Source organism: Phoca vitulina, unplaced genomic scaffold (genome assembly GCF_004348235.1).
Source record: "Phoca vitulina isolate PV1807 unplaced genomic scaffold, GSC_HSeal_1.0 scaffold58, whole genome shotgun sequence".
Classification (NCBI taxonomy): Eukaryota; Metazoa; Chordata; class Mammalia; order Carnivora; family Phocidae; genus Phoca; species Phoca vitulina.
In genome coordinates, this window is record NW_022589761.1 from 7,670,272 (window position 1) to 7,697,753 (window position 27,482).

The window sequence follows — 27,482 nt, forward strand, 5'->3', positions numbered from 1 at the left end:
ACTTTTTGTTTGTTTTAAACATCTAGAGCTGTTACCTATCTCAGGATATGAAATATGGGGCACTGGTAGATAGCTAGTCCAGACAGACTGGAAAAAGAAAAATAAAACCATAAGATTTTGAAGATTCACATATATGAACACCATCTGGTGCTTGCCTCCTAATCAGCTTCCAGACTTGCACACAGGTTTTTTTTTTTTTTTTTTTTTAATATATTATTATTATTTTTTTTAAAGATTTTATTTATTTATTTGACAGAGAGAGAGAGACAGCGAGTGAGAGAGGGAACACAAGCAGGGGGAGCGGGAGAGGGAGAAGCAGGCTCCCCGCCGAGCAGGGAGCCCGACGTGGGGCTCGATCCCAGGACCCTGAGATCATGACCCGAGCCGAAGGCAGACGCCCAACGACTGAGCCACCCAGGCACCCTTGCACACAGGTTTTAATGCTAGGCCCAAGTGGAGAACTCAGGTGGCCTGTTCCAATTCTGTCTTCTGAGAGGTTCTAAGCAGAGGATCTAATGCAGATTTAAGAATCAGTACAGGGGGCCCCTGGGTGGGTCAGTTGTTAAGCGTCTGCCTTCGGCTCAGGTCATGATCCCGGGGTCCTGGAATCGAGCCCCACATCGGGCTCCCTGCTCTGCGGGAAGCCTGCTTCTCCCTCTCCCACTCCCCCTGCTTGTGTTCCCTCTCTCGTTGTGTCTCTCTCTGTCAAATAAATAAAATCTTTAAAAAAAAAAAAAAAGAATCAGTACAGGTGGGGACTGGGTAGGGCCAAAGTGTAGGGCATCTTTCTACCATTTCCAGTCTCTGTTTGGTTGCTGTTCTATATAAATGCCTCCCCGGGTTTGAGTCTCTTTGAATCTCTTTGAATCTTCAGATATCAGCAATGCTTTATTTTTTGTTGTTGAGAATTTTAAATAATTTAAGGCAAGATCTTTTGGATTTACGGACTGATTACATTGAAAACTGAAATATTTCTTCTTAAAGTTAAAATAAAACAGTAAAAAAGACACATGTTTACTTTTGGAATCCTTATTTTTGTGACATCATTTTATGGAAAAAAGTAATTCAATTCTAAGATGCAAAGAGATTAAAACTCTCAAAGTATTTTTCTATTGAGAAGGAGGAATAGCAGCAGGCCAGGATTTGCCATGGGAAGGAATGAGAAGGGCAAGCCGCACCAGCAGCTCCATCTAGGATAATATTCCGTAATTCTTCACCAGGTTCTTCTCACTCCACTGAAACTTAGATTTTGAACGAAAACTAAGACTCCTACACATTGGGGTGCCTGGCTGGCTCGGTCACTAGCGCATGTGACTCAATCTCAGGGTTGTGAGTTCAAGCCCCATGTTGGGCATGGAGCCTACTTAAAATAAAAAATTCAATTCAATTAAAAAGAGCTCTGTACCTCATATTATCTGAGCTAGTGATTTCCTAACTCTAACTTTGGATATTGAGACTTTGGAACTTATGTTTATTTTTTCCCTCAGTTGAGAGCCAATAACCCAAACACTGAATCTTGTACTTGCTATTTTCATAATAACTTGAAATCCTGCTTCCTCACTTTCTAAATACTCATATACAAGTGAGTTTTTCTATTTTTATACGGTTCTATTCTAGGTATCTGTCCACAGATAAAAAGACATGTTATTATATAGTCCTTAATATCCCGCCATTCCTCAAATTCTATTTTCCAAATAAAACTCAGAATCATTTAGTCAACTTCTGTGAAAAAAAATTGGGCCTTGGCTCAGAATTATACATGAATCTGTGGGACACCACCATTCTCAAAAAGAGAGTATTCCCAACCAGAAAAATCATATATTTTACAATGGTTGGAAAGATTTAAACCAAAGAATTACCTGTGGGATGTAGTATGGTAATTCAAAGAAGAATAGAAAGTAATTTCATTTTCTATTTCTGTATATGTGTGTTTTCTTCATGAAAGCATAGGATACATTTCTAGTCTAAATACACCAGTAAATAAAAATATCTTCAGTATGGATTCAACTTGGAAACCAGAGACGGTCCCAGGAAACAAGCAAAAATGGATACTTCTTCCCAAAACCTAGAGCTAGGATAGTCACAGTCTTTCTCACCAGTCAGCTCTTTGCATAATAAAACCTTCTTCTACCCATGCACCATCTCTGATCCCATGAATTCACCCTTTCCCAAACTCTCCCTGAAGCTGACTCTGCTGGGTCATGCTCTGGGAAACCAAGATTAAGTCGGCCGTGGTTTCTGTCAAGTCTCTTGTTCTCAGAAGGTAAGGCAGACATTAAGAGATGAGCTCTAGTGTTGCTGTTTCTCTAACATCCAGGCTACTGTGTAAGGAGTGTCCAAGTATTCTTGGGAAATGACATTAGAAGAGCCTCCATTCCCTAATTTCAACCTACTTAAAAGTACCCCTTCCATCACGTTACCTGACAGATCTTCCACAACCCACCAACCCCATCAGGGAATGCCAAGCTCCTGAAAATGAGCCAGCAGTTCTCCTTCGTGTGGACTGGAGATGTGGACTCTTACCCTGAGGCTCGTGAACACGCCTGTCACACGTAAGATGTCTCCACTTTGGTGCCTGGCAATGGCTGACTTACTACTAAAGCCACAGCCCTAGGTGTGACTTCTGGCGTCTCACGAGGTACGAGTCTTGGTTAAAGATTTCACTACACTCGTACATACAAGGTTTCTATCCCGAGTGTGTCCTCTGATGTCTGATGAGGTTTGATTTCCGACTAAAGCCTCGCCCACACTTCCTACAAATATAAGGCTTCTCTCCCGAATGTATCCTCTGATGTCTAATAAGGTGTGACTGCCGGCTGAAGCCTTGCCCACACTCCCTGCACACGTGAGGCTTCCCCCCTGAGTGTGCCTTCTGGTGTGTGACGAGAGTTAACTTATCACAAAAGCCTTGCCCACACTCCCTGCACACAAAGGGTATGCTACCTGAGTGTGCCCTCCTGTGCCTAAATAGGTTTGGCTTCTGGCTAAACCTTCTGCCACATTCCCTGCATATGAAAGGCTTTTCCCCTGAATGTGTTCTCTGGTGTGAAGTGAGGGTTGACTTATCATTGAAGCCTCGCCCACACTCCCTGCATACAAATGGCTTTTCCCCTGAGTGTGTCCTCTGGTGTGTGATAAGGGTTGATTTCCTGGTAAAGCCCCTCCCACATTCCCTGCACACAAACGGCTTCTCCCCCGTGTGTGACCTCTGGTGTTTGCTGAGGTTTGACTTCAGGCTAAAGCACTGCCCACACTCCAGGCACACATAAGGTTTAACCCCTGAGTGTGTCCTCTGGTGTGTCTTGAGGTTTGACTTCCAGCTAAAATGGCGCCCACATTCTGTGCATACATAGGGCTTCTCTCCTGTGTGTGTCCTTAAGTGCCTAATAAGGTGTGACTTCTGGCTAAAGCTTTGCTCACACTCCCTGCACACATAGGGCTTCTCTCCCGAATGTGTCCTCTTATGTCTGATGAGATGTGAATGCTGGCGAAAGCCATGCCCACACTCCCTGCAAACATAAGGCTTCTCCCCCGAGTGTGCCCTCTGGTGTGTGATAAGGTTGGACTTCAGGCTGAAGCTCTGCCCACATTCCTTGCACACATACGGCCTGACCCCTGAATGTGTCCTCTGGTGTGTGAAGAGGTTTGACTTCCAAGTAAAGCCTCGTCCACACTCCTTGCACACATAAGGTTTCTCCCCTGAGTGTGTCCTCTGGTGTGTGATGAGGTTTGACTTCCAGGTAAAGCCTCGTCCACATTCCTTGCACACATAAGGCTTGTCCCCAGAGGGTGTCCTCTGGTTTTTGATGAGGGCTGACATATTGCTAAAGCTCCGTCCCCACTCGGAGTACATGTAAGGTGTCTCCCCTGTGTGCATCTTCTGGAGGCTGAGCAGGTTTGACTCCCTCATAAAGCCTAGCCCAAACTCCCCATATTTGATTGCTCCAAATCCTGAGACTTCTACACCATGCAACACTTTGTCTGTTCCCCCAAGGTCTGTCCTCTGGTCTCGGCTGGGCCCTGTGTCCACTGCTGTGTTGTCTTGCTTGGACCTTACTGGCTGTTCTTGCCGTGGGCTGGACAACGCCTCTGAAGTGCCTCTTTTGCTTACTCTTCCCAACAAGGGCTTGGAGTCTTCTTCTGTCTCTTGAATTTCTGCTTTGTCACTCCAGCAGGTTTGACCAAAGAGTTGCTTCTGCTGCTGGTTTTGATCTTCTGGATAGTGCTTCCCCGGGGGGAGATGGTTTCCTGCACATAAACTTGAGAAGAGCTGAGGAAGGTGACTGAACCACACATGCTGGCTGAGGCCTTGCTGACTAGCGAATGCCAGTGGGCAGTGGGGACAAGGTTGAATGTTTAGCTTTGATCCTGCTGAAGAAAGAATATTTTGAGTCAGAGTAGCCACAAGTAGGGTGGCCGGGGCCATTTTGCTTTGCCCATCGGTCGTTTATAATATGTTTATATCACAACCTGTCTCCCACTCAGACATCCTTGCATCTATAAGAAGAGCTATTTTTCACTTTACTTTATACACTACATTTTTAATCACAGGAGTTAGCAAACTTGTCAGGTAGGCCGAATTCAGCCTGCAACTTGTTTTTGTATGGCCCACCAGCTAAAAATGGATTTTACCTTTCTAAGGATTCAAAGAAAGAAAGAGAAATAAATAAATAAGCAAACAAACAAATAAACCAATGAGGCAATAGACTGCATGTGACCTGGGAAGCTTAAAATATTTACTGGGTGGCCCCTTACAGAAAAAGGTTTTGGCCCCTTGTCCTACTGCAATGTAGAAAACTCTGGAGCGCCTGGGTGGCTCAGTCGTTAACTGTCTGCCTTCGGCTCAGGTCATGATCCCAGGGTCCTGGGATCGAGTCCCACATCGGGTTCCCAGCTCCACGGGGAGCCTGCTTCTCCATCTCCCACTCCCCCTGCTTGTGTTCCCTCTCTCGCTGTGTCTCTCTCTGTCAAATAAATAAATAAAATCTTAAAAAAAAAAAAATGTAGAAAACTCATACCAAAAACTTACTTTCACAATACTTGACAGAGTAAATAGTTTACTTCCAGAAATCAATCAACACATACAATACATTAAGAAGTATTTATTCATGAAAAACACTGAACTCTGGATAAGGAAAGTGGGAATCTGGAGCATGATTGCCTGGAGTTGCTCTCACCCTTCCAATCTCCCAGCTTGGGTGTTATGGCAGTTATACTAGGTCAGGTCATAAAACCCATCAGTTCTGTTGCTGCTACGGGGACAGTCACCTGATTTGAGTGGAAGCTGAAAAACCAATGCTGGGTGGAACTGTCAATAAATGTGATCTAGGTGGTAAGCGAACAGGGAAGGCCACCAAGTGACTGCTATCTGAGGTTGCAGTCTTTCTTGGTTGGGACCAAAAGAAGAACAAGAAGAAGAAAAAAAAAGACTGGTAGACCATCCAGAAATGCAGCAGGGGAAAACCTGAAAGTGAGAGAGCCAGGGAGGGGCTTGATAAACTCTCCACACAGCCCTGGCTGACTGGAAGGCTGTTTGCAAAAGCAGGGGAGATGGCTGGGGCCCAAGCTATGCACATAACCCTGCCTGACACAGAGACTATAACCAGGTACAGAGGAAAAATTAGAGGGATCAGTGGAAAGTAAAAAGCCAGACAAGACTTGGAAACTATCTGAATTTGAATGAGCTCCCCAACCCACCCATTTATCCACTGGCAGAGGTAGGGAGCCTTACTGGTTCAAAGTCTTTGAACACAACCTATTGCCAATTGTTGCAGATCACTAAGCCCTGCAGACACAAGGCTGAAATCAGGAAGCCAGGATTAAAAATAAACACAAGAATACAATAACAAATCAAGCGGAAACATCACCTTCACAGAGAAAACTTTTTCCACATATTTAGTCTAGAAAAGTTACTAAAACTGGCAACAACAATATCTAGGCAGGAAACATCATCAGCTCTCAGAGGGGCTAAAACATACTAAAATATCCAGTTTCCAAAGAAACAGGAAAAGAGTGACCCATACTGAGGAAAAAATGCAGACAATAGAAACTGTTGCTGGGTGGCCCAGATGTTGATTTACAGGGGGAAAGAAAGAGTTCAAAGCTGATATTATGAATATATTTAAAGAACTAAAGGAAACAACATGTAAAAACTTAAAGTATGGTAACTTGAGAAATAGAAAAATCTCAATAAAGAATAAAAATTATTAAAAAGAAAAAAAGGAAACTCTGGAATTAAAAAGTAAATTAACTGAAATGACAAAATTACTAGGAAGATACAACAGCATATTTGGGCTTGCAATAGAAACAATGAAGTTGAAGATAAATCAATAGAAATTACCTAAACTGAAAAACCAGGTGAAAGAAAGATCGAAGTAAAGCAAAGAGCCCCAGAAACCTGTGGGACACCATCAGATAAATCAATCTATGTGTAATGGGAACGCATGAAAGAGAAGACAGAGAAAAGAGCAGAAAAAAAATGTCTGAAGAAATAATAACTAAAAAGTCTGAAATTTGTTGAAAAACATTAGTCTATAAATCCAAGAAGCTCAACAAACTGCAAGAAAACATAAAACATAAAGAAGGTGCCTGGGTGGCTCAGTTGGTTAAGCATCTGCCTCCAGCTCAGGTCATGAACCCAGTGTCTTGGGATCGAGTCCCACATCGGGCTCCCTGCTCAGCGGGGAGTCTGCTTCTCCCTCTCCCTCTGCCTCTCTCACCACTTGTGCTTGTGCGCAGTGCACTCTCTCTCTCAAATAAAATCTTAAAAAAAAATTTTTTTTAAATCTTTAAAAAAATACTCCAGGGGTGCCTGGGTGGCTCAGTTAGTTGAGCGTCTGCCTTCAGCTCGGGTCATGATCCAGGCGTCCTGGAATGGAGCCCCACATCAGGCTTCCTGCCTAGCGGGGAGTCTGCTTCTCCCTCTCTTTTTGCCCCTCCCCACTCTTGTGTTTTCTCTCTCTCAAATAAAATCTTTAAAAAAAAAAAAAAAGAAAGAAAAACATAAAGAGAGCCCCAGAGAGACACATCAGAGCCAAACTGCTCACTATCAGAAAAAAAGACAAAAGAGAACATCTTGAAAGCAGCAAAAGGAAAATGATTCAACATGCACAGGAGGAAACAATATGATTAGTGCTAACTTCTCATCAGAGACAATGGAGTATGGAATGATTTATCCAAGGTGCTGAAATAAAGGTGAAAAGGCTACTAAGGAAGAATTCTATTCTCACGAAACTATCCTTCAGAAATGAAATTGATACAGATATTCACAGATTAACAAGTACTCAGAGAGTATCTGTTGCTAGCAAACACGCCTTATAGGAAATACTAAATAAGTCTGTCAGGCTGAAAAGAAATGACACCAGACATTAACTCAAATCCACAGGAACAAATGAGGACCACCAAAACTGGTAAGTATGTGGGTAAATATAAAAGACTACATATGTATATTTTTCTCCATTCTTCTCTTAATTTCTCTGAAATGCATAAGATTATTATAAAACATGATAACTGTAAATTATGTAGATTATGTTAAATTAGATGCATTTTTAATGCCTAGAGCTGAATTAAGAAAATAACTACAAAAATTATATATATAATAAATAATAATAATTATTATTATTATATACACACACACACCCAAAAGGTAGGGGAATAAAAAAACATGAAGCACATAAAAAATAAGTAGCAAAATGGCAGACTTAAACCATATCAATAATTATATTAAATATGAGCAAACCAAACATTCTAAACAAAAGACAAAAAGTTCTTAGTTACACCACCAAAAGCACAATCCATTTAAAATTTTGTTAAGTTGGACATCACCAAAGTTTAAAACTTTTATGCTTGAAAAGACACCATGAAGAGAATGAAAAGACAAGCCGCAGACTTGTCTTTTTTCTGAAACTTGACTTTATAGAGTTGAAAGTATGTGAAAACCATGTATCTGATATAGGACTGTATCTAGAGTATATGAAAAACTCTTATAACTCAAAAAGAAGACAAAACAATCCAATTTAAAAATGGACAAAAGAACTGAATAGCTATTTCTTTAAAGAAGATATGCAAAGGGTTACTAAGCACATAAAAAGATCAACATAGGGCGCCTGGTGGCTCAGTTGGTTAAGTGTCTGCCTTCAGCTCAGGTCATGATCTTGGGGTCCTGGGATTGAGTCCCGCATAGGGCTCCCTGCTCAGCAGGGAGTCTGCTTCTCCCTCTGCCCCGCCCCCCGCTCATGCTCTCTCTAATAAATAAATAAAATCTTTAAAAAAGAAAAAGATCAATATTATCAGTCACTAGGGAAATGCAAATTAAAACCACAATGAAATACCACTACACACCCCACTAGAATGTCTGTAATCAAAATTAGAGACAATTCTAAGTGCTAACAAGGATGTAGAGAAACACACTGCTAATAGAAAATGTAGAAATAGAAAACAGAAAAGTAAAATAGAAATACTAATAGAAATGTACAGCCACTTTGGAAAATAATTTTGCAGTTTCTTAAAAAGTTAAATGTAAACATGTCATACAATCCAGAAATTTTACACCTACTTATCGACCCCCAAATGAAAATGTATGCCCACAGTAAGACTGGTACATGATTGTTCTTAGCAGCACTATTCACAATAGCCAAAAAGTAGATACAACCCATATATCCATCAGTCTCTGAATGCGTAAACAAAATGTGCTATGTCCATACAATGGAATATTATATGGCAATAAAAAGGAATGGATTACTAGGCCACCTAGGTGGCTCCGTTGGTTAAGCTTCCCACTCTTGATTTCAGCTCAGTTCATGATCTCAAGGTCATGGGATTGGCCCTGCCTCTGGCTCTGTGCTGAGCACAGAGCCTGCCTGGGATTCTCTCTCTCCCTCTCCCTCCCCCCCAACACATGTGCACACTCAAAAAATAATCCAATCAAGAAATGGGCAGAAGAATGAACAGACATTTTTCCAAAGACATCCAAATGGCCAAAAGACACATGAAAAAGTGCTCAACATTGCTTGGCATCAGGGATATCCAAATCAAAACCTCAATGAGATACCACCTCACACCAGTCACAACGGCTAAAATTAACAAGTCAGGAAACGACAGATGTTGGCGAGGATGCAGAGAAAGGGGAACCCTCCTACACTGTTGGTGGGAATGCAAGCTGGTGCAGCCACTCTGGAAAACAGTATGGAGGTTCCTCAAAAAGTTGAAAATAGAGCTACCATACGACCCACCAATTGCAATACTGGGTATTTACCCCAAAGATAAAAATGTAGTGATCTGAAAGGGTACATGCACCCCAATGTTTATAGCAGCAATGTCCACAATAGCCAAACTATGGAAAGAGCCAAGATGTCCATCGATAGATGAATGGATAAAGAAGATGTGGTGTATATACACAATGGAGTATTATGCAGCCATCAAAAAAACCCAAAATCTTGCCATTGCAACAATGTGGATGGAACTAGAGGGTATTATGCTAAGCGAAATAAGTCAAAGACATGTATCATATGACCTCACTGATATGAGGAATTCTTAATCTCAGGAAACAAACTGAGTGTTGCTGGAGTGGTGGGGGTGGGAGGGATGGGGTGGCTAGGTGATAGACATTGGGGAGGGTATGTGCTATGGTGAGCACTGTGAATTGTGTTAAGACTGATGAATCACAGACCTGTACCTCTGAAACAAATAATACGTTATATGTTAAAAAAAAAAAAAAAAAGATAGTAGGAAGGGAAAAATGAAGTGGGGGGATTCGGAGGGGGAGACGAACCATGAGAGACTATGGACTCTGAAAAACAAACTGAGGGTTCTAGAGGGGAGGGGGATGGGGGGATGGGTTAGCCTGGTGATGGGTATTAAAGAGGGCACGTTCTGCATGGAGCACTGGGTGTTACATGCAAACAATGAATCATGGAACACTACATCAAAAACTAATGATGTAATGTATGGTGATTAACATAACATAAAAAATAAATTAATTAAAAAAATTAAAAAATAAAAAAAATTTTTAAAAAGGAAAAAAGAAAATAAAGAAATGGATTACTGATACATGCCATGACCTGGATGAACCTCAAAAATATTACGCCAGATACAAAAGGCTATATATTTTACGATACCATTTATAGAATATGTCCAGAAACAGCAAATCTATAGAGACAGTGTTATCAGTGGTTCCCCAGAGCTCAGATGGGAGGAAGGACAGATGCAAATGGGCATAAGGGAGCTTTTTGGAATGACAGAATATTCTAAAGTTAAATGGAAGTAACGATCATACAATAAACGTTTACCAAAAATAATGTAACTGTACACTTACAATAACTAGATTTTATGGTATATAAATTTTATCTCAATGAAGTTGTTAAAAAACTGTAAGACTAGGGGCGCCTGGGTGGCTCAGTCATTAAGCGTCTGCCTTCGGCTCAGGTCATGATCCCAGGGTCCTGGGATCGAGCCCCACATCGGGCTCCCAGCTCTGTGGGAAGCCTGCTTCTCCCTCTCCCACTCCCCCTGCTTGTGTTCCCTCTCTCGCTGTCTCTCTCTCTGTCAAATAAATAAATAAAATCTTAAAAAAAAAAAACAAAACTGTAAGACTATATTTCTAAAATATCAGTGTCATAAAAGACAAAGAACGGTTACTGAAATGATCTATATTAAGGGAAATTAAATAGACATGACATGTAAATGCACTACTGAAACCTGGACTGGATTGTTTTCTGGAGAGTAAAAAAAAGATATTATTGCGTCTACTGACAAAATTATAATGTAAGTAGATATTAGATAAAATTACTGTATCAAAGTTAAATTTACTGAGGTTGATAACTATTCTGGTTATATGAGATTACTATCCTTCTTAGAAAACCTTTTAACAAACATACACATATGAACATATGCACACACATATATACATATACATAAATATATATACATATATATTGAGGGGGGAAGGAGAAGGGAGAACATGCATATAAGATAGCACACAAATATAAAATATTAATAGGTGATGCTATTATGCCATTTTACTTTTTTTAATGATTTTTGTGTTTTTTTTTAAGATTTTATTTATTTATTTGACAGAGAGAGAGAGTACAAGTAGGCAGAGCAGTAGGCAGAGGGAGAGAGAGAAGCAGGCTCCCCACTGAGCAAAGAGCCTGATGCAGGGCTTGATCCCAGGACCCCTAAAGATTTTATTTTTATGTAATCAGTACATCCAACATGGGGCTCAAACTCACAACCCCAAGATCAAGAGTTGCATGCTTTGGGGCACCTGGGTGGCTCAGTCGTTAAGCATCTGCCTTCGGCTCAGGTCATGATCCCAGGGTCCTGGGATCGAGCCCCCGCATCGGGCTCCCTGCTCAGCGGGAAGCCTGCTTCTCCCTCTCCCACTCCCCCTGCTTGTGTTCCCTCTCTAGCTGTCTCTCTCTCTCTGTCAATAAATAAATTTTTAAAAAAATCTTAAAAAAAAAAAAAAAAAGAGTTGCATGCTCTACCGACTGAGCCAACCAGGTGCCCCTGATGCCATTTTATAATAACATATATGCCATATATTTTTCCACATATGTGTGTATGTAGAGGATATAAAGGTGTCCTTTGTACTATTTTTATTTTTGCAAATTTTCTGTAATTTTGAAGTAATTTCCAAATGTCAAGTCAAAAACATACAGGATGAAGCTTACTTCTGAAAATGGCAGCAGACTGAATTAGTCACAAGAATCCCCTGCAGAAAACAATGATAAAACTGGATAAAATACAATAAATAATTACTTCAAGCCACTGGAAAACACCCAGAAGTGACTAGAAGCTGGCTGGAGTAAAGAGTTCACACTAAAAAAACTGCAATAAAAAGGGAGGGGTAAGAATTTTCTTGCTACAAAGCACTCCCAACACACACAACTACAGCAGTGGAGAAATACCACAGCCTTATGGGCTCAAGGTGCCATGGGTTAGGATTCAGAGATGGAACAGAAGCTCCAAATATGTGTTAAGAATAGAAGGAAATGGGGCGCCTGGCTGGCTCAATCGGTGGAGCACATGACTCTTAGTCCTGGGGTTGTAAGTTCGAGCCCCATGTTGGATGTGGAGATTACTTAAAAATAAAATCTTAAAAAAAAGAGAATAGAAGGAAATGTACAGTCTCAAATCCTTATATTAGAAAAGAAGGAAGCCTGAAAAGTAACAATGTTAAGCATCCATCTTAAAAACTTGGGAAAGAAATAGTAAAATAAGCCCAAAGTAAGAATAGAAAGGAAATACTAAATAGAAGTTCAAACATAATAAATATAATAGACATGATGAACAAAGCAAAAAAAAAAAAAAAAAGGCAAAATAAACAGATGAAACAGTTGTCTCTATATGAAACTCCAAAGAACACACACAGGACAAATTATGGAATTAATTAAACCATTCAGCAAGGCTGCTGGTATATGCTCATTATGATCAAATGAATTTTAGTTCTGCATTTTAACAAAAAATTATAAAAATTTAGTTTTTAAAAACATAACTCTCAAAATAAAAGTAACTCTCAAAACAACAAAAAAAATAAGCCTATGTATAAATTTAAAGAAAGATGTATATTTACATTATAAATTATAAAACCTTGCAAGAGGTAGTGATAAGGATGTATTAATAAATAAGTGAAAGAAGACACCACACTAAGAGAAAGACTTAATATTCTAAAAGATGTCAATTCTCTCTAAATTAATGAATATATTAATATATGTATATTATTGAATATATAAATTCAATGCAACTACAACAAAATCCTGACAGGAGACTTTATGAAATCTGACAAGCTGATAATAAAAGCCCACTGGGCTGAAGCTACAGAGACAAGAATAAGACAGGAAGACTTACCCTACCAGACACTAAGACTTATTACAAAGCTATAGGAAATTAAAACAGTGTGATATTGGTGTAGGCATAAGCAGATACAGCAATGGAATAAAAGAGAGTTCAGACATTGATCCAGGCATATACTGAAATTCAAAATACGAGAGGTGGCATTAAAAATTGGGGAAAATGAATTATTCAATGAATGGGGCCCAGTCTGATGGTGACGTATTTAGAAATCTATAAAAATAGACCCATATCTCTCAACACACACAAAATCAATTCCAGACAGATTAAAGACCTAAGTTGTAAAAAGCAAAAATATTTTTTAATTTAAAGAAGAAAATCTAAATAATGTCTTTATGATCTTGACAGAGGGAAGGAATTCTTAAATCAGACAGACACACATACAGACAACACAAAAAAATTTGACAAATCCAAACACATTAAAATTTATGAAATTATTATTAAAGGCCATTAAAACATTGGGTAAATTTCATAACACTCTTGAAATGAAAGTAATGGGAAACAGATCAGAGGTTGCCAGAGGTTAAGGGTGGAGGGAGGGTAGCATGAAGGAGTTTCTTTCTAGTGGTGGAACATTCTGTATCCTTACTGTGGTGGCACTTACATCAATCTATGTAAGTGACAAAATTTCACAGTACTATGCAACAACAACAAAAGAGTACATGTAAAAACTGATGAAATCTGTATCTGATTAAGGTCTGTAGTGGATTTAATAGTATTGTACCAATGTCAACTTCCTGGTTTTGAAATTGGAGAAAGCTGGGTAAAGAATAGATGGGAACTTGCTGTATTATTTTTACAAACTGAGACTTAAATTATTTCAAAATTAAACAACTTTTTATTTATTTTTTAAAAGATTTATTTGAGAGATAGTGACAGAGATAGCGAGAGAGAGCAGAGTGGGGAGGAGGGGGAGAAGCAGGCTCCCCGCTGAGCAGGGAGCCCAACATGGGGCTTGATCTCAGTACCCTGAGATCATGACCTAAACCAAAGGCAGACACTTAGCCACCTGAGCCACCCAGGCACCCCTAAACAGCTTTTTATAAAGCAGGTAGGCAGTCCACAGATTGGAAGAAGATGGACATAATACATTTAATGGACAAAGGAATCATTTCCAGGATTTATTTAAATACTTCTACAAATGAACAAGTAAAAGAAAAGCAGGCTAGAGATCTGAACAGGAAATTCGCAGAAGAGGGAACATCAATGCTAATCAACCTAGGAACATAGGAAAAGATGCTCAAACTCAATGCTAATTAAATTAAAACTGGTGTGAGAAGCCATTTCATACCCAAAGGATGGTCAGAAACATAACTCTTTGTTATGGCAGCCTTGCAAACTAATGAAATAACTGTTGAGAGCAATTTGGCATTACCTAGGCAGGATGAACAAGTGCACGCTCTTTGACTCAGCTACTCTACTCCTATGCATCTATCTTAGAGAAACAAGGGCTTATATGCCCAAGGACACATGTATTAGAATGTTTATAGTTACAATTTTTTTAAGATTTCATTTATTTCAGAGAGAGAGAGTGCACACGAGCAGGGGAAGGGGCAGAGGGAGAGGGAGAAGCAGACTCCCTGCTGAGCAGGGAGCCTGACACGGGGCTCGTTCCCAGGACCCTGGGATCATGACCTGAGCCAAAGGCAGACGTTTAACCAACCAAGCCACCCAGGCACCCCTACAGTGCATTCTTTAATAGCCAGAATTGGTAAAAACATAGACGTCCAACAAAATAAAATGGATAAATGAATTGTAATTATGCATATAATACAATAAATACTATATAGTAGTGAAAATGAATGAACCAGAACAACATATATCAACATGGGTTAATCTTACAAACTCAGTGTCAGTGGAGAGAGCAAACTACGGGAGGATATACATAATATGATGACATTAATGAAAGTTTAAAAATGTCAAACAACACTGTAGATGGTTGAGGGATTCACATATATGAAGTAAAGCAAAAGGCCATGCATAAGATTTATAAATCCCTAATTTTGAAAAAACAGTTCCCTTTGGGCATGGTATGGGGAGGTAGGGGAAATAGGAACTTCAATTGTTTAGGTAATGCCTTATTTCTTAAGCTTCGATGTTGGCTCATGAGAGCATATTTTTTTATTATTCATAGTTTGCTGTAATCTTAATTACTGAGTAACACATTTTTTAAATTATGGGAATTGGAAAGGTAGAAATAATCAATTACATTTCACCTACGGGAAACTGGAAAGTATCTAAAGGGTGGCAGACTTAATGTCCATAGGATAGATGTAGTTTTTAAGATCAAGAGAAGAGAAAGAAGCCCATGAATGAGGAAAGACTGAACATGATGAAGAAGGCAAGCCAAGTAAAAGGAAGGGAGGCTTCCTGGTGGAGGAAAGAAACAAGGAAACCAAGAAAGCTCCCCCACTCCAACTGAAAATGATATTCTGGAAGGGAGGTCATGCCAGGCAGACTTACCAATGACCTAAGAGGCCTGAGAAGAGCTTCTTCCCCGTACCTGAGAGATGCCTCCTCCTTCCCTATCTTCCAAGCTGTGGATGGTCCCATCTACCCTGCGTCACACTCACCTGGACAGAGGCCCAGCGGATGTTGTCTCTCCTTTATCCAGGGCTCTTCCCCTTGCTCCAGCTGAGAAATGAGTTTTGGTTTGGAAAATGGAATTTCTGCTCATGGGGAAAAACAACAACAACAACAACAACAAGGAGATTCTTGGTTATGGGCTCAAGGGGCCATTTCTTAACTCAGAGCCAAAATGCGTAGGGAAACCCAAAGGGCGATACAAAGGACCTATAACTGTGAACTCTCCTCAGAAGAGCTGAGTAAGTAAAGGTGACTCTGGTCAGGAAAACAGCATATTAACACTTAGTGAAGGAAAATCACCTAGGTTTCAAACAAGATAAAGCAAAAAGAGAGCCCCAGCCTTGAGAAAGAGGCGTGGAAATGCAGTGTTAAAGGCAACATGAGTAAATCTACATGTTTTCAATTCCACTAAATCCAGATTTCCCCTGAGGAGGGGGGGGCTTATTGTTTCTAAGCCCAACCCTAGGACAAAGCTGCTTCCTGGGTAGCCTTTCCTCATGATATGTAGAAAATACTCTGTGGGGCAGATTTTAAGTGCTAAGGGAAACCATTCTTACCTAGTGAGACCAGGTGATTGTAGGTCTCCAGCATCACTTCCCTGTGCAGGGTCCTCTGAGCTGGGCTCAGCAACCTCCACTCCTCCTGGGTGAAGTCCACAGCCACATCCCTGAATGCCACGAATGCCTTTAACACAAAACACAGCACTGTTCATCCGGAGTGCGCCTTGCTCGCAGCTCAGGATAAGCAATCAAAAGGCTTCCCTGTGGGAGGTAGATATTTCTAAACCCTACTTTGGATTGTGAATGAAGGGTAGCAGAATATGCCACTCCAATTTATGCCATTTTGGCATAAGGATTATTTTGGGCTGAAGGCATTGAGAAGAAGGAGACACAAGAAAAGTTCTCTGCTCTCCCCCTATCTGCCTAAGAGCAGAACATAAATTTGTGAAAGTATCTCCCCTCCCGGCTCTACCGGGAAGAATAGGAAGTCAATCTCTGGAAACAACTCTAGACCTTTATCAGCCAGGAGATGGCACCAAAGGAATCCACACAACAAACGTTACTAACTACCCCTTATCTTCCACCACAATTTGCTATCCTCAAAACTCAAAATGCTTTTCCTTTGTCTTGTCGCTTCTCTAAAAAGTTATTGTTCTTTTGTTAAGATGCTGTATGAGCCCAAGTTCTAACCACCCCTTTGAGTTACTCATCACTGAGTGCTCCCATGTGTATCTGTTAATAAACTTCTGTTTGCTTTTCTCCGTCTTTTGTTGGTCTAATTTATAAGGCCCCAGCCAATGAACCCAAAATACGTAGAGGAAAAATCAATTTTTTTTTCTTCTCCTATATGACCTTAGTCCCAAGGGTTCAAAGACCATTATTCTCCTTTCTCTATCCAGCCAGCATCATTTATGCACCCATTACTGTCAACATTCTAGGCTAGCTGCTACCGGGGATGAAAGCAAAACACAAGTCCCTTCACATTGGGAGCTTTAAATCTAGGCAGGGAGAAGAGGAAGACATCACACACACGAAGTTAAACAGTAAAAAAAAATCATCTTACTGAGCTTGAAGAGTATCAGAGACTACTTGGTCTAAGCATTTATGCTCTACCTACTTGAAGCCGCTGAGTCTCTGGGGGGTGAGTACCCACCAATACTTTGTAGCAGGACCCATTCCTCCCCCTTGCTCACACTCCAGCTGCCCTGATCCTGCCCGAAGAGTGCAAGTGTGTGGTTGGAAAGACTATGGACTCAAATCACACTGTCCCCAACTAGAGTACCCTTCAGCAATTAGCTAACCTCTCAGCATTTCTGTTTCTACTGTGAACCAAGAAAACACAGTGTTTATCTCATAGGACTGTGCTGAGGATCAGAGAAGTTGGTAAATGTAAGGATTCAAGACAAAGGACTGTTGCACACTGTAAGTGCTCAGGGAGGACTTCCCTAGCCGTTCTAGAATTCTTTCTTTTCACTCAGGTTCTTATTCCCCTCTGCTGCTTTAATGTACCCCCTTAACTCTAGATAATGCATTACTCATTTTTATTTTCTGACTGCCTACTAGACTGAAAGTTCTATATGCATTGTTCACTGCTATTGCCCTGGTGCCCAAAGCAGAGCCTGCAAACACTAAGCAGTCAAATATTTTTAGGTGACTGAATGTGCACTTACTATTATTATTCCCCTAACAAAGTTTCAAATGCCCTTCTGCTACCTAGAACGCTATACTTTGGAGGGTGGGAATATAAATGGTCGTTGGATGAAGGTTTTGGTGAGGTGTCTTGGTGTGGAGGTGGTGCAGAAACGAAGCCCCAAGGAGCCTAGGGATCCAGTTCAGGGATTTTTCCTAGCCCATCAGTTTTTTTGTCTTTTAAAAGAGAACATAATCTGGGACGCCTGGGTGGCTCAATCAGTTGAGTGTCCAGCTCTTGGTTTTGGCTCAGGTCATGATCTCAGGGTTGTGAGATCAGGCCCCACATCAAGCCCAACATCAGGCTCTGTGCTTGGTGGGGAGTCTACTTGGGATTCTCTCTCTCTCCCTCTGCCCCTCCTCCCTCTCTCTAAAATAAATAATCTTTTTTTTTTTTTTTAAGATTTTAAAAGAGGACACACTCTGCAGTCCATAGATAGGGTTAGTTTGAGCCATACACTACATTTTCTTTATATCCTTTATATGTTGGATGATTTCACATGAAAATATCAACTTATGAGTCCTGTTGAAAAAATCCATAAATCTGACCACTCTGGGCTTCGCATGGCTGCAGGGCCACAGATGGCTGAAGGTGACCCACACTAGGGGTTCATTAGCCCATCCATATTATTGGCAGATTGCCGCAACTCCTACCTTACTTGTTTCATTTAGCTCCCTGCCTGGTCCCTTTGGTGATTTGATTTTGCATCCCTTCTCAGAATACCATCCCCCTTAAGGGATGACACTGTGCCTCCCAAACTAATTCTACACTGTGCCCTCTCAGGGGACGCTCCCCTAAATTTCCTGTTCCCTATCAGCACAACTGTTCTGCACTGGCTGTGGAATGGCCTTAAAACAGGAACCCCCTGCCCCCCCCACCTTTGGTAATAGCAATCCCAGAAGCCAGCCCTCCATCAAAGTAATTAATTATAAATAAAGCACAGCCAGGATGAGTGAGAACTATGGTTCTTACCCCTCATCTCTAGCTGTACTTTAGAACTAACTGTGGTGTTTTAAATTATGGACTCCTGGGTCTCTCCACAAATGGATGAAATCAGACTCTCTGGGGAGAGGGCTTTTATACTTTCAAAGGCTCCTAAGTATAGTCATGGTTTAAAATCAGTAGGTCAGAGGAATCTCAAGAGGGAGAGGTCACTGTAGGATAGAGAGATCACAGCAGGTTTTATGAGAGGAAGGTATGATCTTGGTCATAAAGGGCAGGCAGGATTTTGAAGGACTGAGGAGAAATAACAGGGGTGGGCCCTCCAGATAAGACATCTGGGATGGGAGGAAATAAGGAATGAAAAGTGGCTAGCTGGAAAAGAGAGCAGGCAGGTCATAGCAGACTACAGAGGGTTCGAAAGGCCAAAGGAATATAAAATCCTATCCTCTCCTGTGCATTGAAGGTAATATATGAGTAATACCCTTGATGAGTACACATGAGTGTACACGATGAGTAGATGAGTGTACATGTGGATAGATAGGTGGTAACACACGTGTAGCAAAATATTCATTGTTGAATCTAGGTGGTGGGTATGTGAGTCAATGTTAAGGTATATTTTTTTCTGTAGATTTGAAACTTTTCATAATTAAATATTGAAAAGACTATTCATTCATTCAGATATCTGCCTAGCCCCTGTGGTGATTTGGTTTTTAAAACCCCTTCTTAGAATGAACACACACACACACACAAACACACGTGCGCACAAATACCTAGAAAATCTCTGACAAAGAAGCTACACTGCAGACCAACTATGTTCTTTCAACAAGTTTAACACAACTGGTATTCCTACAGCCCTGGAAAAATTCATGGTTTCTTTGTCTGAGAGCCACACATGTAGGGGGGTATGGAAACACTAAATGGATGACTCTCCATGACCTATTCCAAACCTCTCTCACTGAGGAGCAACTCAGCTAGCAGCTGGTGGCACTAAATCCAACTCAAGGGGAGGCGTGACTGGCAAAAAAGTAACCTATCCCTTTGTCAGCTGAAGAATGGATTGGTGGCTGATGAGAACTGACAAGACACAGGAGCGTGCTGCTGGATCGTAGCAGAAGACTTCTACATTTTTAAGATGGAGTAATGCGGAGCCAATACTTTGCCTAAAGCTCATAAACACGGGCACAAATGACCCAACAGAGGCAGCGGAGTTCAGTGCACTGGTCTTAAGTGTGGGCCCTGAACCTACAGCAACAGCATCCCTTAGGAACTTGTTAGAAATACAAATTCTCAGGCCCTAGCCCAGAACCACTGAATCAGCATGCGGAGCCCAGCAATCTGTTTTAACAAGGCTTCTCAGTGATTCTGATTGACAGAAAAGTCTGAGAAATGCTCAGGGGCTAAAAGGACACTCTGGAGACAGAGTGTGTTCAAATGAGAGCCCTCCTTCTCCCACAACTTGGCATCAGTAACTTGACATTTCTGTGTCTCAATTTTCTAAAAATGGGTATTATAATATGACTTACATTTTAGGGTTGTTGTGAGACTCAAAGTTGCTAAGAATCAACATCCTACGGCTGTGAGGGGAACTAGCCCGATGAGGCTGACACTGTCAACAGCGTCAGGTGGAGGAATCAAACAACCCCAGTCCTTGATAAGCTTATGAAGGGAGAGGACCAACCCCAAAGTGTGTCCTGGCTCTGGACTTTCTTTCAATGTGGGCTCAGTTATTGTTTAGAACAGCCCAAGTGGGGTTTCCTGTTGCTTGCAGCCAAAAGGTATAATATCCTATCTTGTAACAATCCCCCGCCCCCTCCGCCATGAATCATGCTTCTCTTTTTCTACCCTTTATGCATTTGCCTCCTATACTAACGCTAGGCTTGGCCGTGGGACATGCTTTAGCCAAAGGGACATCGGCAAACATGACGCAAGCAAAGGTTTGGAAGGCATTTGGGTTTGGGGCTGGCCTTGTTTCTTTCTGTGCAGTCAACCTTGAGGCTGCCATGTAAATAAATGGAGCTTGCCTGCTGACGAGGCCACACAGAGAACCAAGAACTGAGGTACCTCAGCCAACCAGCCTGTCAACCACCAGCTATGTAAGGCCATCCAGCTCCAGCTGAGCAGCCAGCGGACTACAGCCACATGAGTAAGCCCCGGTAAATCGAGAGAAGAACCCCTCTGCTGTGCCAAGCCTACCTGCTGACCCACAGAACTGTGAACGAATAAATGATTGTGTTTTAAGCCGAACTGGTAGATAGAAATGAAGTGCCATCACAATTACCCAAAACACGTGGCATTAGCTGTGGGAACAGGAACGGCGGAGGTTATCAGCACCAGTGGGGAAAGTAGTAGACAAACTGTTAGTGGGGGCTAGAAAAGTGGTTAAGGAAACCACTAGGGCAGCCTGAGAAAGGCCCTGCCTTTTACGTGCTGGCAACACTGTCCCCTGTACTCAACTTGGAAAACAGAAAAAAATACCGAATGATTTCAGATCTGGCTAATGAGATCTCCAGGAACCCTGCTAAAGGCTTCAGTTGGATGCCTCTGGCCACATACGAGAACTTATAGAAAGAGAAAAGCTAAGGCGCCTGGGTGGCTCAGTTGGTTGAGTGTGTCTGCCCTCGGCTCAGGTCATGATCCCAGAGTCCTGGGATGGAGTCCCGCATCGGGCTCCCTCTACCCTTCCCCCCTGCTCGTGATCTCTCTCTCTCTCACTCTCTCCCAAATAAATAAATAAAATATTTTTTTTAAAAAAGAGAAGAGCTAAAGAAGCAACTAAGCAGTTTGTAAGCATCATTTAGGGGAAGTAGAGACACATGGGGGAAAAAAAAACCTTAACCAACTAGCTTGTTACTGTCATGCATGGATGGTCATCCCGCCCCAGTCAAACTGCCAGCAGACTGCAGCGACATGAGCAAGCCCTGGTGAAACCTCCCAAACGCCCATCTATGCCTGGCTCAAAATGTTGACCTCAAACCGTGTGCTAATAAATTACTTTGTTTTAAGTCAATAAGCTTTGGGATGGTTTGTTATACAGCAAGGGCTAACTGATATACTGATAAAGGAATGTCATGTTAGATGAAAAATACTTTACAACTAATATCATCCTTGACTTGATATGATGCTCATGCTGACAGAAACTCCTTAGGTCTGGAGGCACCTGGGTGGGCTCAGTTGGTTAAGCGGCTGCCTTCGGCTCAGGTCATGATCCCAGGTAGAGCCCCACACCCGGGCTCCTTGCTCAGCAGGGAGCCTGCTTCTCCCTCTGCCTGCTCTGCCTGCCGCTCCCCCTGCTTGTGCTCACGCTCTCTCTCTCTGACAAATAAATAAAATTAAAAAAAAAAAAAAGAAACTCCTTAGATTTGGCAAGCATTAGAGTCAGTCCTCCCATCTTTCTCTCACTCCTGAGCCTGAAATCATTACATGGAAAAGAGGATAGATTCCTCTGAATGACTCAAACAGTTATTTTTCTTCCTTCCTCCAGCCAACCTCCTAAAAAATGAATTAATCTAAGTTAAAGGTGTATATGAGATGACTCCACTGTGTTGGTAATAAACACACTTTCAGAATTAATAATCAGAACATGTCAGAAACAGGACAACACATTTGAAATGAGGAGTGTCCTGGGGTGCCTGGGTGGCTCAGTCGGTTAAGCGTCCAACTCTTGGTTTCGGCTCAGGTCACGATCTCAGGGTCGTGAGATGGGAGCCCCTAGTTCAGCTCCACACCCAGCAGGGAGTCTGCTTGAAGATTCTCTCCCTCTGCTCCTCCCCCTTCGCGTTCTCTCTCTCTCTCTCTCTAATAAATAAATCTGAAATGAGGAGTGTTCTGAATACCTAAGACACTGTTGTGAGGCTGACCCAACAGAGGCAGCGGAGTTCAGTGCACTGGTCTTAAGTGTGGGCCCTGAACCTACAGCAACAGCATCCCTTAGGAACTTGTTAGAAATACAAATTCTCAGGCCCTAGCCCAGAACCACTGAATCAGCATGCGGAGCCCAGCAATCTGTTGGAGGAGGACTTCTGAACAGAAAAGTGATATTACTGTAATGTCTGGGGAAAATGAGGATGACAGAAACATGCTGCGTAGCAAAGGACCATATCAACATGTAGAAACCAACCAGGACACTATTGTAAACATTCACGTGAGAAAAGAAAAAGATCTGCACTGGCAGGTCTACCCTGGGGATGTAAAACTGTACAGTATAACAATAAAAACAAAACAAGAAAACTGCAAAACATAAAGCAGACATCATGATGGAAGAAGGGGGCCTCAAAAGCAGAAGAAATAATCAAAACAATCAAATGTTTTAGAACAGGCAGAGTTCCAAAGCTCCAACTGGTGTGAGTCCCCACTGCTTTGAAATGGTCATTTCAACTCATCTTATCATATTTTTGTTGTGAGAATAAATACAAACCTATAAAAGAATTTCATGCACAAAATTGATCACAGAAGCAAAATTTACAATAATTAAAATATTGGGACTAAGTTAAATGCTCCCCCAAACTGGAAGGGACCCTCTTGTACTGTTGGTGGGAATGCAAGCTGGTGCAACCACTGTGGAAGACAGTATGGAGGTTCCTCAAAAAGTTAAAAATAGGGGCGCCTGGGTGGCTCAGTCAGTTAAGAGTCTGCCTTCAGCTCAGGTCATGATCCCAGGGTCCTGGGATTGAGCCCCACACTGGGCTCCCTGCTTGGTGGGGAGTCTGCTTCTCCCTCTGCCTCTCCCCCCACTCCTGCTCTCTCTCAAATTTAAAAAAAAAAAAAAAAGTTAAAAATAGAACTACCCTATGATCCAGTAATCACACTACTGGGTATTTAGCCAACAATACAAAAACACCAATTCAAAGGGATACATACACCCCTATGTTTATAGCAGCATTATTTACAATAGCCAAATTATGGAAGCAGCCCAAGTGTCCATCAATAGATGAATGGATAAAGAAGATGTGATATATATATAATGAAATATTATTCAGCCATAAAAAAGAATGAAATGCTGCCATTTGCAACAACATGAATAGAGCTAGGGAGTATAATGCTAAGCAAAGTAAGTCAATCAGAGAAAGATAAATATTATATGATTTCACTCATACTTGGAAATTAAGAAACAAAACAAATGAGCAAAAGAGAAAAGAGAGAGAGACAAACCAAGAGAGAGACTCTTAACTATAGAGAACAAACTGATGATTACCAGAGGGGAGGTGTGGGGGCAGGGAATGGGTGAAATAGGTGATGGGGATTGAAGAGATTAAGGAGTGCACTTGTGATGAGCCCTGGGTGATGTATGGAAGTGTTGAATCTCTATATTGCACACCTGAAATTAATACAACACTGTATGTTAACTATACTGCAATTAAAAAAATAATAAAAATGATCCCCCCAAAGTGGAAAGTAGTGGATGGGTTCATCCATTTGATGCACTATTATAGAAATCACTTCCAGTGGGTTAAGTGTTGGCTTTTCTCCACCTATAAAATATGGGTCTGGGTAGATACACTGGCACTATCTTTAATATACTGATCTTATCATTAAGTTCTGTCAAAATGTGTGTGAGTTTGTGTGTGTGTGTGTGTGTGTGTGTGTAAAATGAAACAAAATCCCAATGGTAACAGAATCCCAAAATAAGATGGAAGACCCATAAGGTGCAGGCTGTGCCTTTACACATTACTGACTGTCATCCATCAAGTATTCTGCACACAGCAGACAGTCAGCAAATTTGTTCAATGGAGTCAGTGAAAAAAATGCTAAGGATTAGTAACATCATGCGCCTGCCAGCCCATCCCGTTTGTTACAAATTTTACTTTATTCTCTCAGGCAAAGGTCCCTGCCAGTGACCTAATATAGAACTGTATATTTGTTTAAACTGGTTTGTATAATTCACATGTCAGGCATATCAGAGTACCTGGATAGTCTACCCAAACCCCCTGAAATATGTAGTTAATTATATGCCCCAAATAACATACCAACACAAACAACAGAAACTCCTTTGTTACTTAGTTCTTTCAAATTAATTTATTTAAGGCTGTGGTTCCTCTATGCACTCAACATTTCCTATGTGTCAGGTACTCCCCTAGGCACAGAGGTTTCATCTTAAACGACTTCTCCATTCAAATGCTTGTACCCTTTGATTAGTTCTTCCAATACTTTTTTTTTTAAGTATTAGGGGCAGGGAAAAATCAGCTCACACAAATGTCTGGCTTTTCCCAGAAAATCAGAATGCTTTCCTATTAACATTATGAGTAGTGAAGAAAATACACACAAAATATTCAATGTTACCTTGGGAAATGTTCTGAATTAGATTTATTATGCATTCTTGGTACTAACACTTTCAAATGAATGAAATATAAATGAGAAACACAGAACTCTCAAAGTTGTTCTGATAACATCCAGGAAACTGTAAATCTCTACCATAGAGGGCCAGGATTAAGAATAAATCAAGGTCTCAAGAAAAAAAAGAGAGAAAGAAAGAATAAATTGAGGTCTCATTTTCTGCTTAAATTTTCCTCTCATTTTTTTTTAATAAGGATAGTCAAGGCAGATCTGAAATAGCCAAGTTAATGCATATCAAAAATTATAGTAAACCAGCCTGGCAACTTTGTTGGCACTCAATAACTGTTAATCACATTCAATTAAGTCAAGGTCATCATAGCCACCATTCATAGGGGTTAGAAAGTTTCCCCTTTAAGTCCCTATACATCCATGTCATTGATTTCCTTATATCAAATTCCTTCCCAAAATCCTTCAAAACCTAGCTTATTCAAAGACAAAATCTACACTCCTCAGTCTGGCACTTAACCTAGCCACCCAGACTAAGAGGTAGAAAATGAAAATCCTTCAGGGACCAGGTAGGTAATATAAATGAGAGAGGTAGGCAAAATGCTAACTAGTCAATGGTTTCAACCTGAGCTTGGAAGATACTGTGGACAGTGCAGCAAATAAACTCTGCAGGACAATGTTCAGTGTGAATTCCCTGACACCACAGTGCAATTTATTTTCAGAGAGGCAGGCAATCCAGAATTTTTGGTGAAATCTCCCCAACTGCCTGATGCTGAAAATGCTCTCAGTATAAAATTCAGGTCAGACCATCAAGCTCCCCACGTGTCTGTATCTTCACCAGCACATAGTTAAAAATCAATCTTAAATAATTCCATTGGCCACTACAATCTTCCCACACTGTGGCAAGGGCAGTGTGCCCAGCCTCAGGCTAACCATGCTTCCTGCTCTCTTCCCTGCTCTGCCAACTCTCCAACTTACCAAACCCTCAGGGGCATTTCAGACAGCCCTACTTCTTCTGGAAGCCCTCCCTAACCACTTCAGGTCATAAGCATCTCTGCCGTCCCTGTCCTGCATCCTTACCACTGGACAGTCAAGCTTGGATGTTCCTGTATTTTTACTTAAACTGTTCCATGTGTGTTGTTTACAACTGACCACTTCGCGGGTGACAGGTATGGATGGAGCAGAAAGGAACGCTGAAGGAGGGGACTCCATGTAAGATTAGCCACCACTCCTCCGGGAACAGGCGTGAACTTTGCCCAATACCAACAAGGCAGCCTGCAGCGCAAGAAAAAGGAACAGATCCATCCATCCTGTTGGCAGCCAATATGGAATTTGATGAAAATTCTCACCTCTTTTTTGGCTTTCAGGAGCCCCGTGGCCATTTTCCTGGTCTCCTGAATGCTGTCCTTGGAGAAGGGCAAAGTCTCAGAGATAGACCTGGGGATGTGAAAAGAAACGAGAGCGTGTCTAGATGGAAAAGCCCCTCTCCAGCAGTCAAGGCGGGGTCGGCTCCGGAGCCCCACACCTGGGGGTTCAGTGTCACAGAAATCACCAGCACAACCCAATTCCCATCCAGAGCCCTGGGAAAAGGGTTCAAAGTGACCGAGGACCCTCAAATTCAGCCCTAAGCTCTGGCCACGGAGTGGAGCCCATGTCCCCCTGCAAAGGAGTAAGTGTCTCTCTCTAACTCTCTGGGCTGGAATGAAAAAGATAATGGCCTGGAATGCCTATGGAAGAACGCCCGAGTTCAGAGGCAGCCTGTGTCCCCACGAGTAAAACAGGGACAAGCAGCGGGACGTGCTGACTGGACGAGGCAATGACTACAGGGCACTCACGTGACGCAGGGTGCACGTTGCCGATCCTGAGGCTGAGGCTCGGGAACCAAGTGCAGAAGTGTGAGAACGACCGAATACGGAGGCCTACCCCGCCGCCAACCAGCGAGTGGGCGGGACCCACCAGCCGGAAGTGCTCCGGCTACGTAAACTCCGCAGCAAGGAGAGCGCCAGGGACAGCGGAAGTGGCCGCGCGGGCCTCTGGAGAGTGTAGTCTTTGGGATGGAGAGGTCGTGGGCGAGCAGGCTTCGCCAACGGCAGGGTGACTCTGACATCTGCACCTCTCATGCAACGAAGCTTAGGAGCTCACGTTAAGATGCCCAGACCGCAAGGTGCACATGTTTCTTCTCCGAGGGCCAATGAGATCTTGCGGACCACGAGAGAGTCGCAGAAATGCCCGAAGATTCTAGAAAATGTGGTCCTGGCGCCCCGCCGGTGTTACGGAGGCGGGTGGACAGACTGTGCGCACTGACCTTCAGCGGCACGGGTGAGCTGGGGTAACCCACGCCAAGGCTCCGCCCTGTGTGCCCTTCCAGGAGCAGAAACCAGGGTCCGGATTGGGGCGAGTGGGCGCAGCTCAGGGCAAAGATCTTGGGGAACGAAGCAGTGGAGTGACGCTCTGTTGGGACTCCGGGATAGGAGCGACACCGGCCTTGGTGCGCCAGTCCGCGCAGGGAACGCCAAGGCTATTTTCTAGGAGAGCGGGATCGGCTTGGGCTAACTCCCGGGATATTGGTGGACGGCTCTAGTCCTGTGTCCCTGGGATATTGGTGGGTGGGGAGGCGGGACTTGAGACCAAGAGCA

The 27,482-nt window shown here is 42.2% G+C and overlaps 1 protein-coding gene across 2 annotated transcripts; it reads right to left on the bottom strand.

Moving 5' to 3' along the window:
* Positions 1 to 701: 701 nt before the first annotated feature.
* ZNF875 (zinc finger protein 875) lies at positions 702 to 27,442 on the bottom strand. Of its 2 annotated transcripts, none has more exons than XM_032390192.1 (5): positions 26,682 to 27,442; positions 26,196 to 26,283; positions 15,996 to 16,122; positions 15,426 to 15,521; positions 702 to 4,368 (listed from the first exon to the last, which is right to left on the bottom strand). In XM_032390192.1, exons 1-5 carry the CDS (start codon positions 26,951 to 26,953, stop codon positions 2,687 to 2,689), a joined length of 2,265 nt encoding a protein of 754 aa, XP_032246083.1. In that variant the 5' UTR covers positions 26,954 to 27,442; the 3' UTR covers positions 702 to 2,686. The 2 variants fall into 2 exon arrangements, with proteins under 2 accessions (XP_032246083.1, XP_032246081.1); XM_032390190.1 differs by having other exon boundaries at positions 702 to 4,371.
* Positions 27,443 to 27,482: the final 40 nt, after the last annotated feature.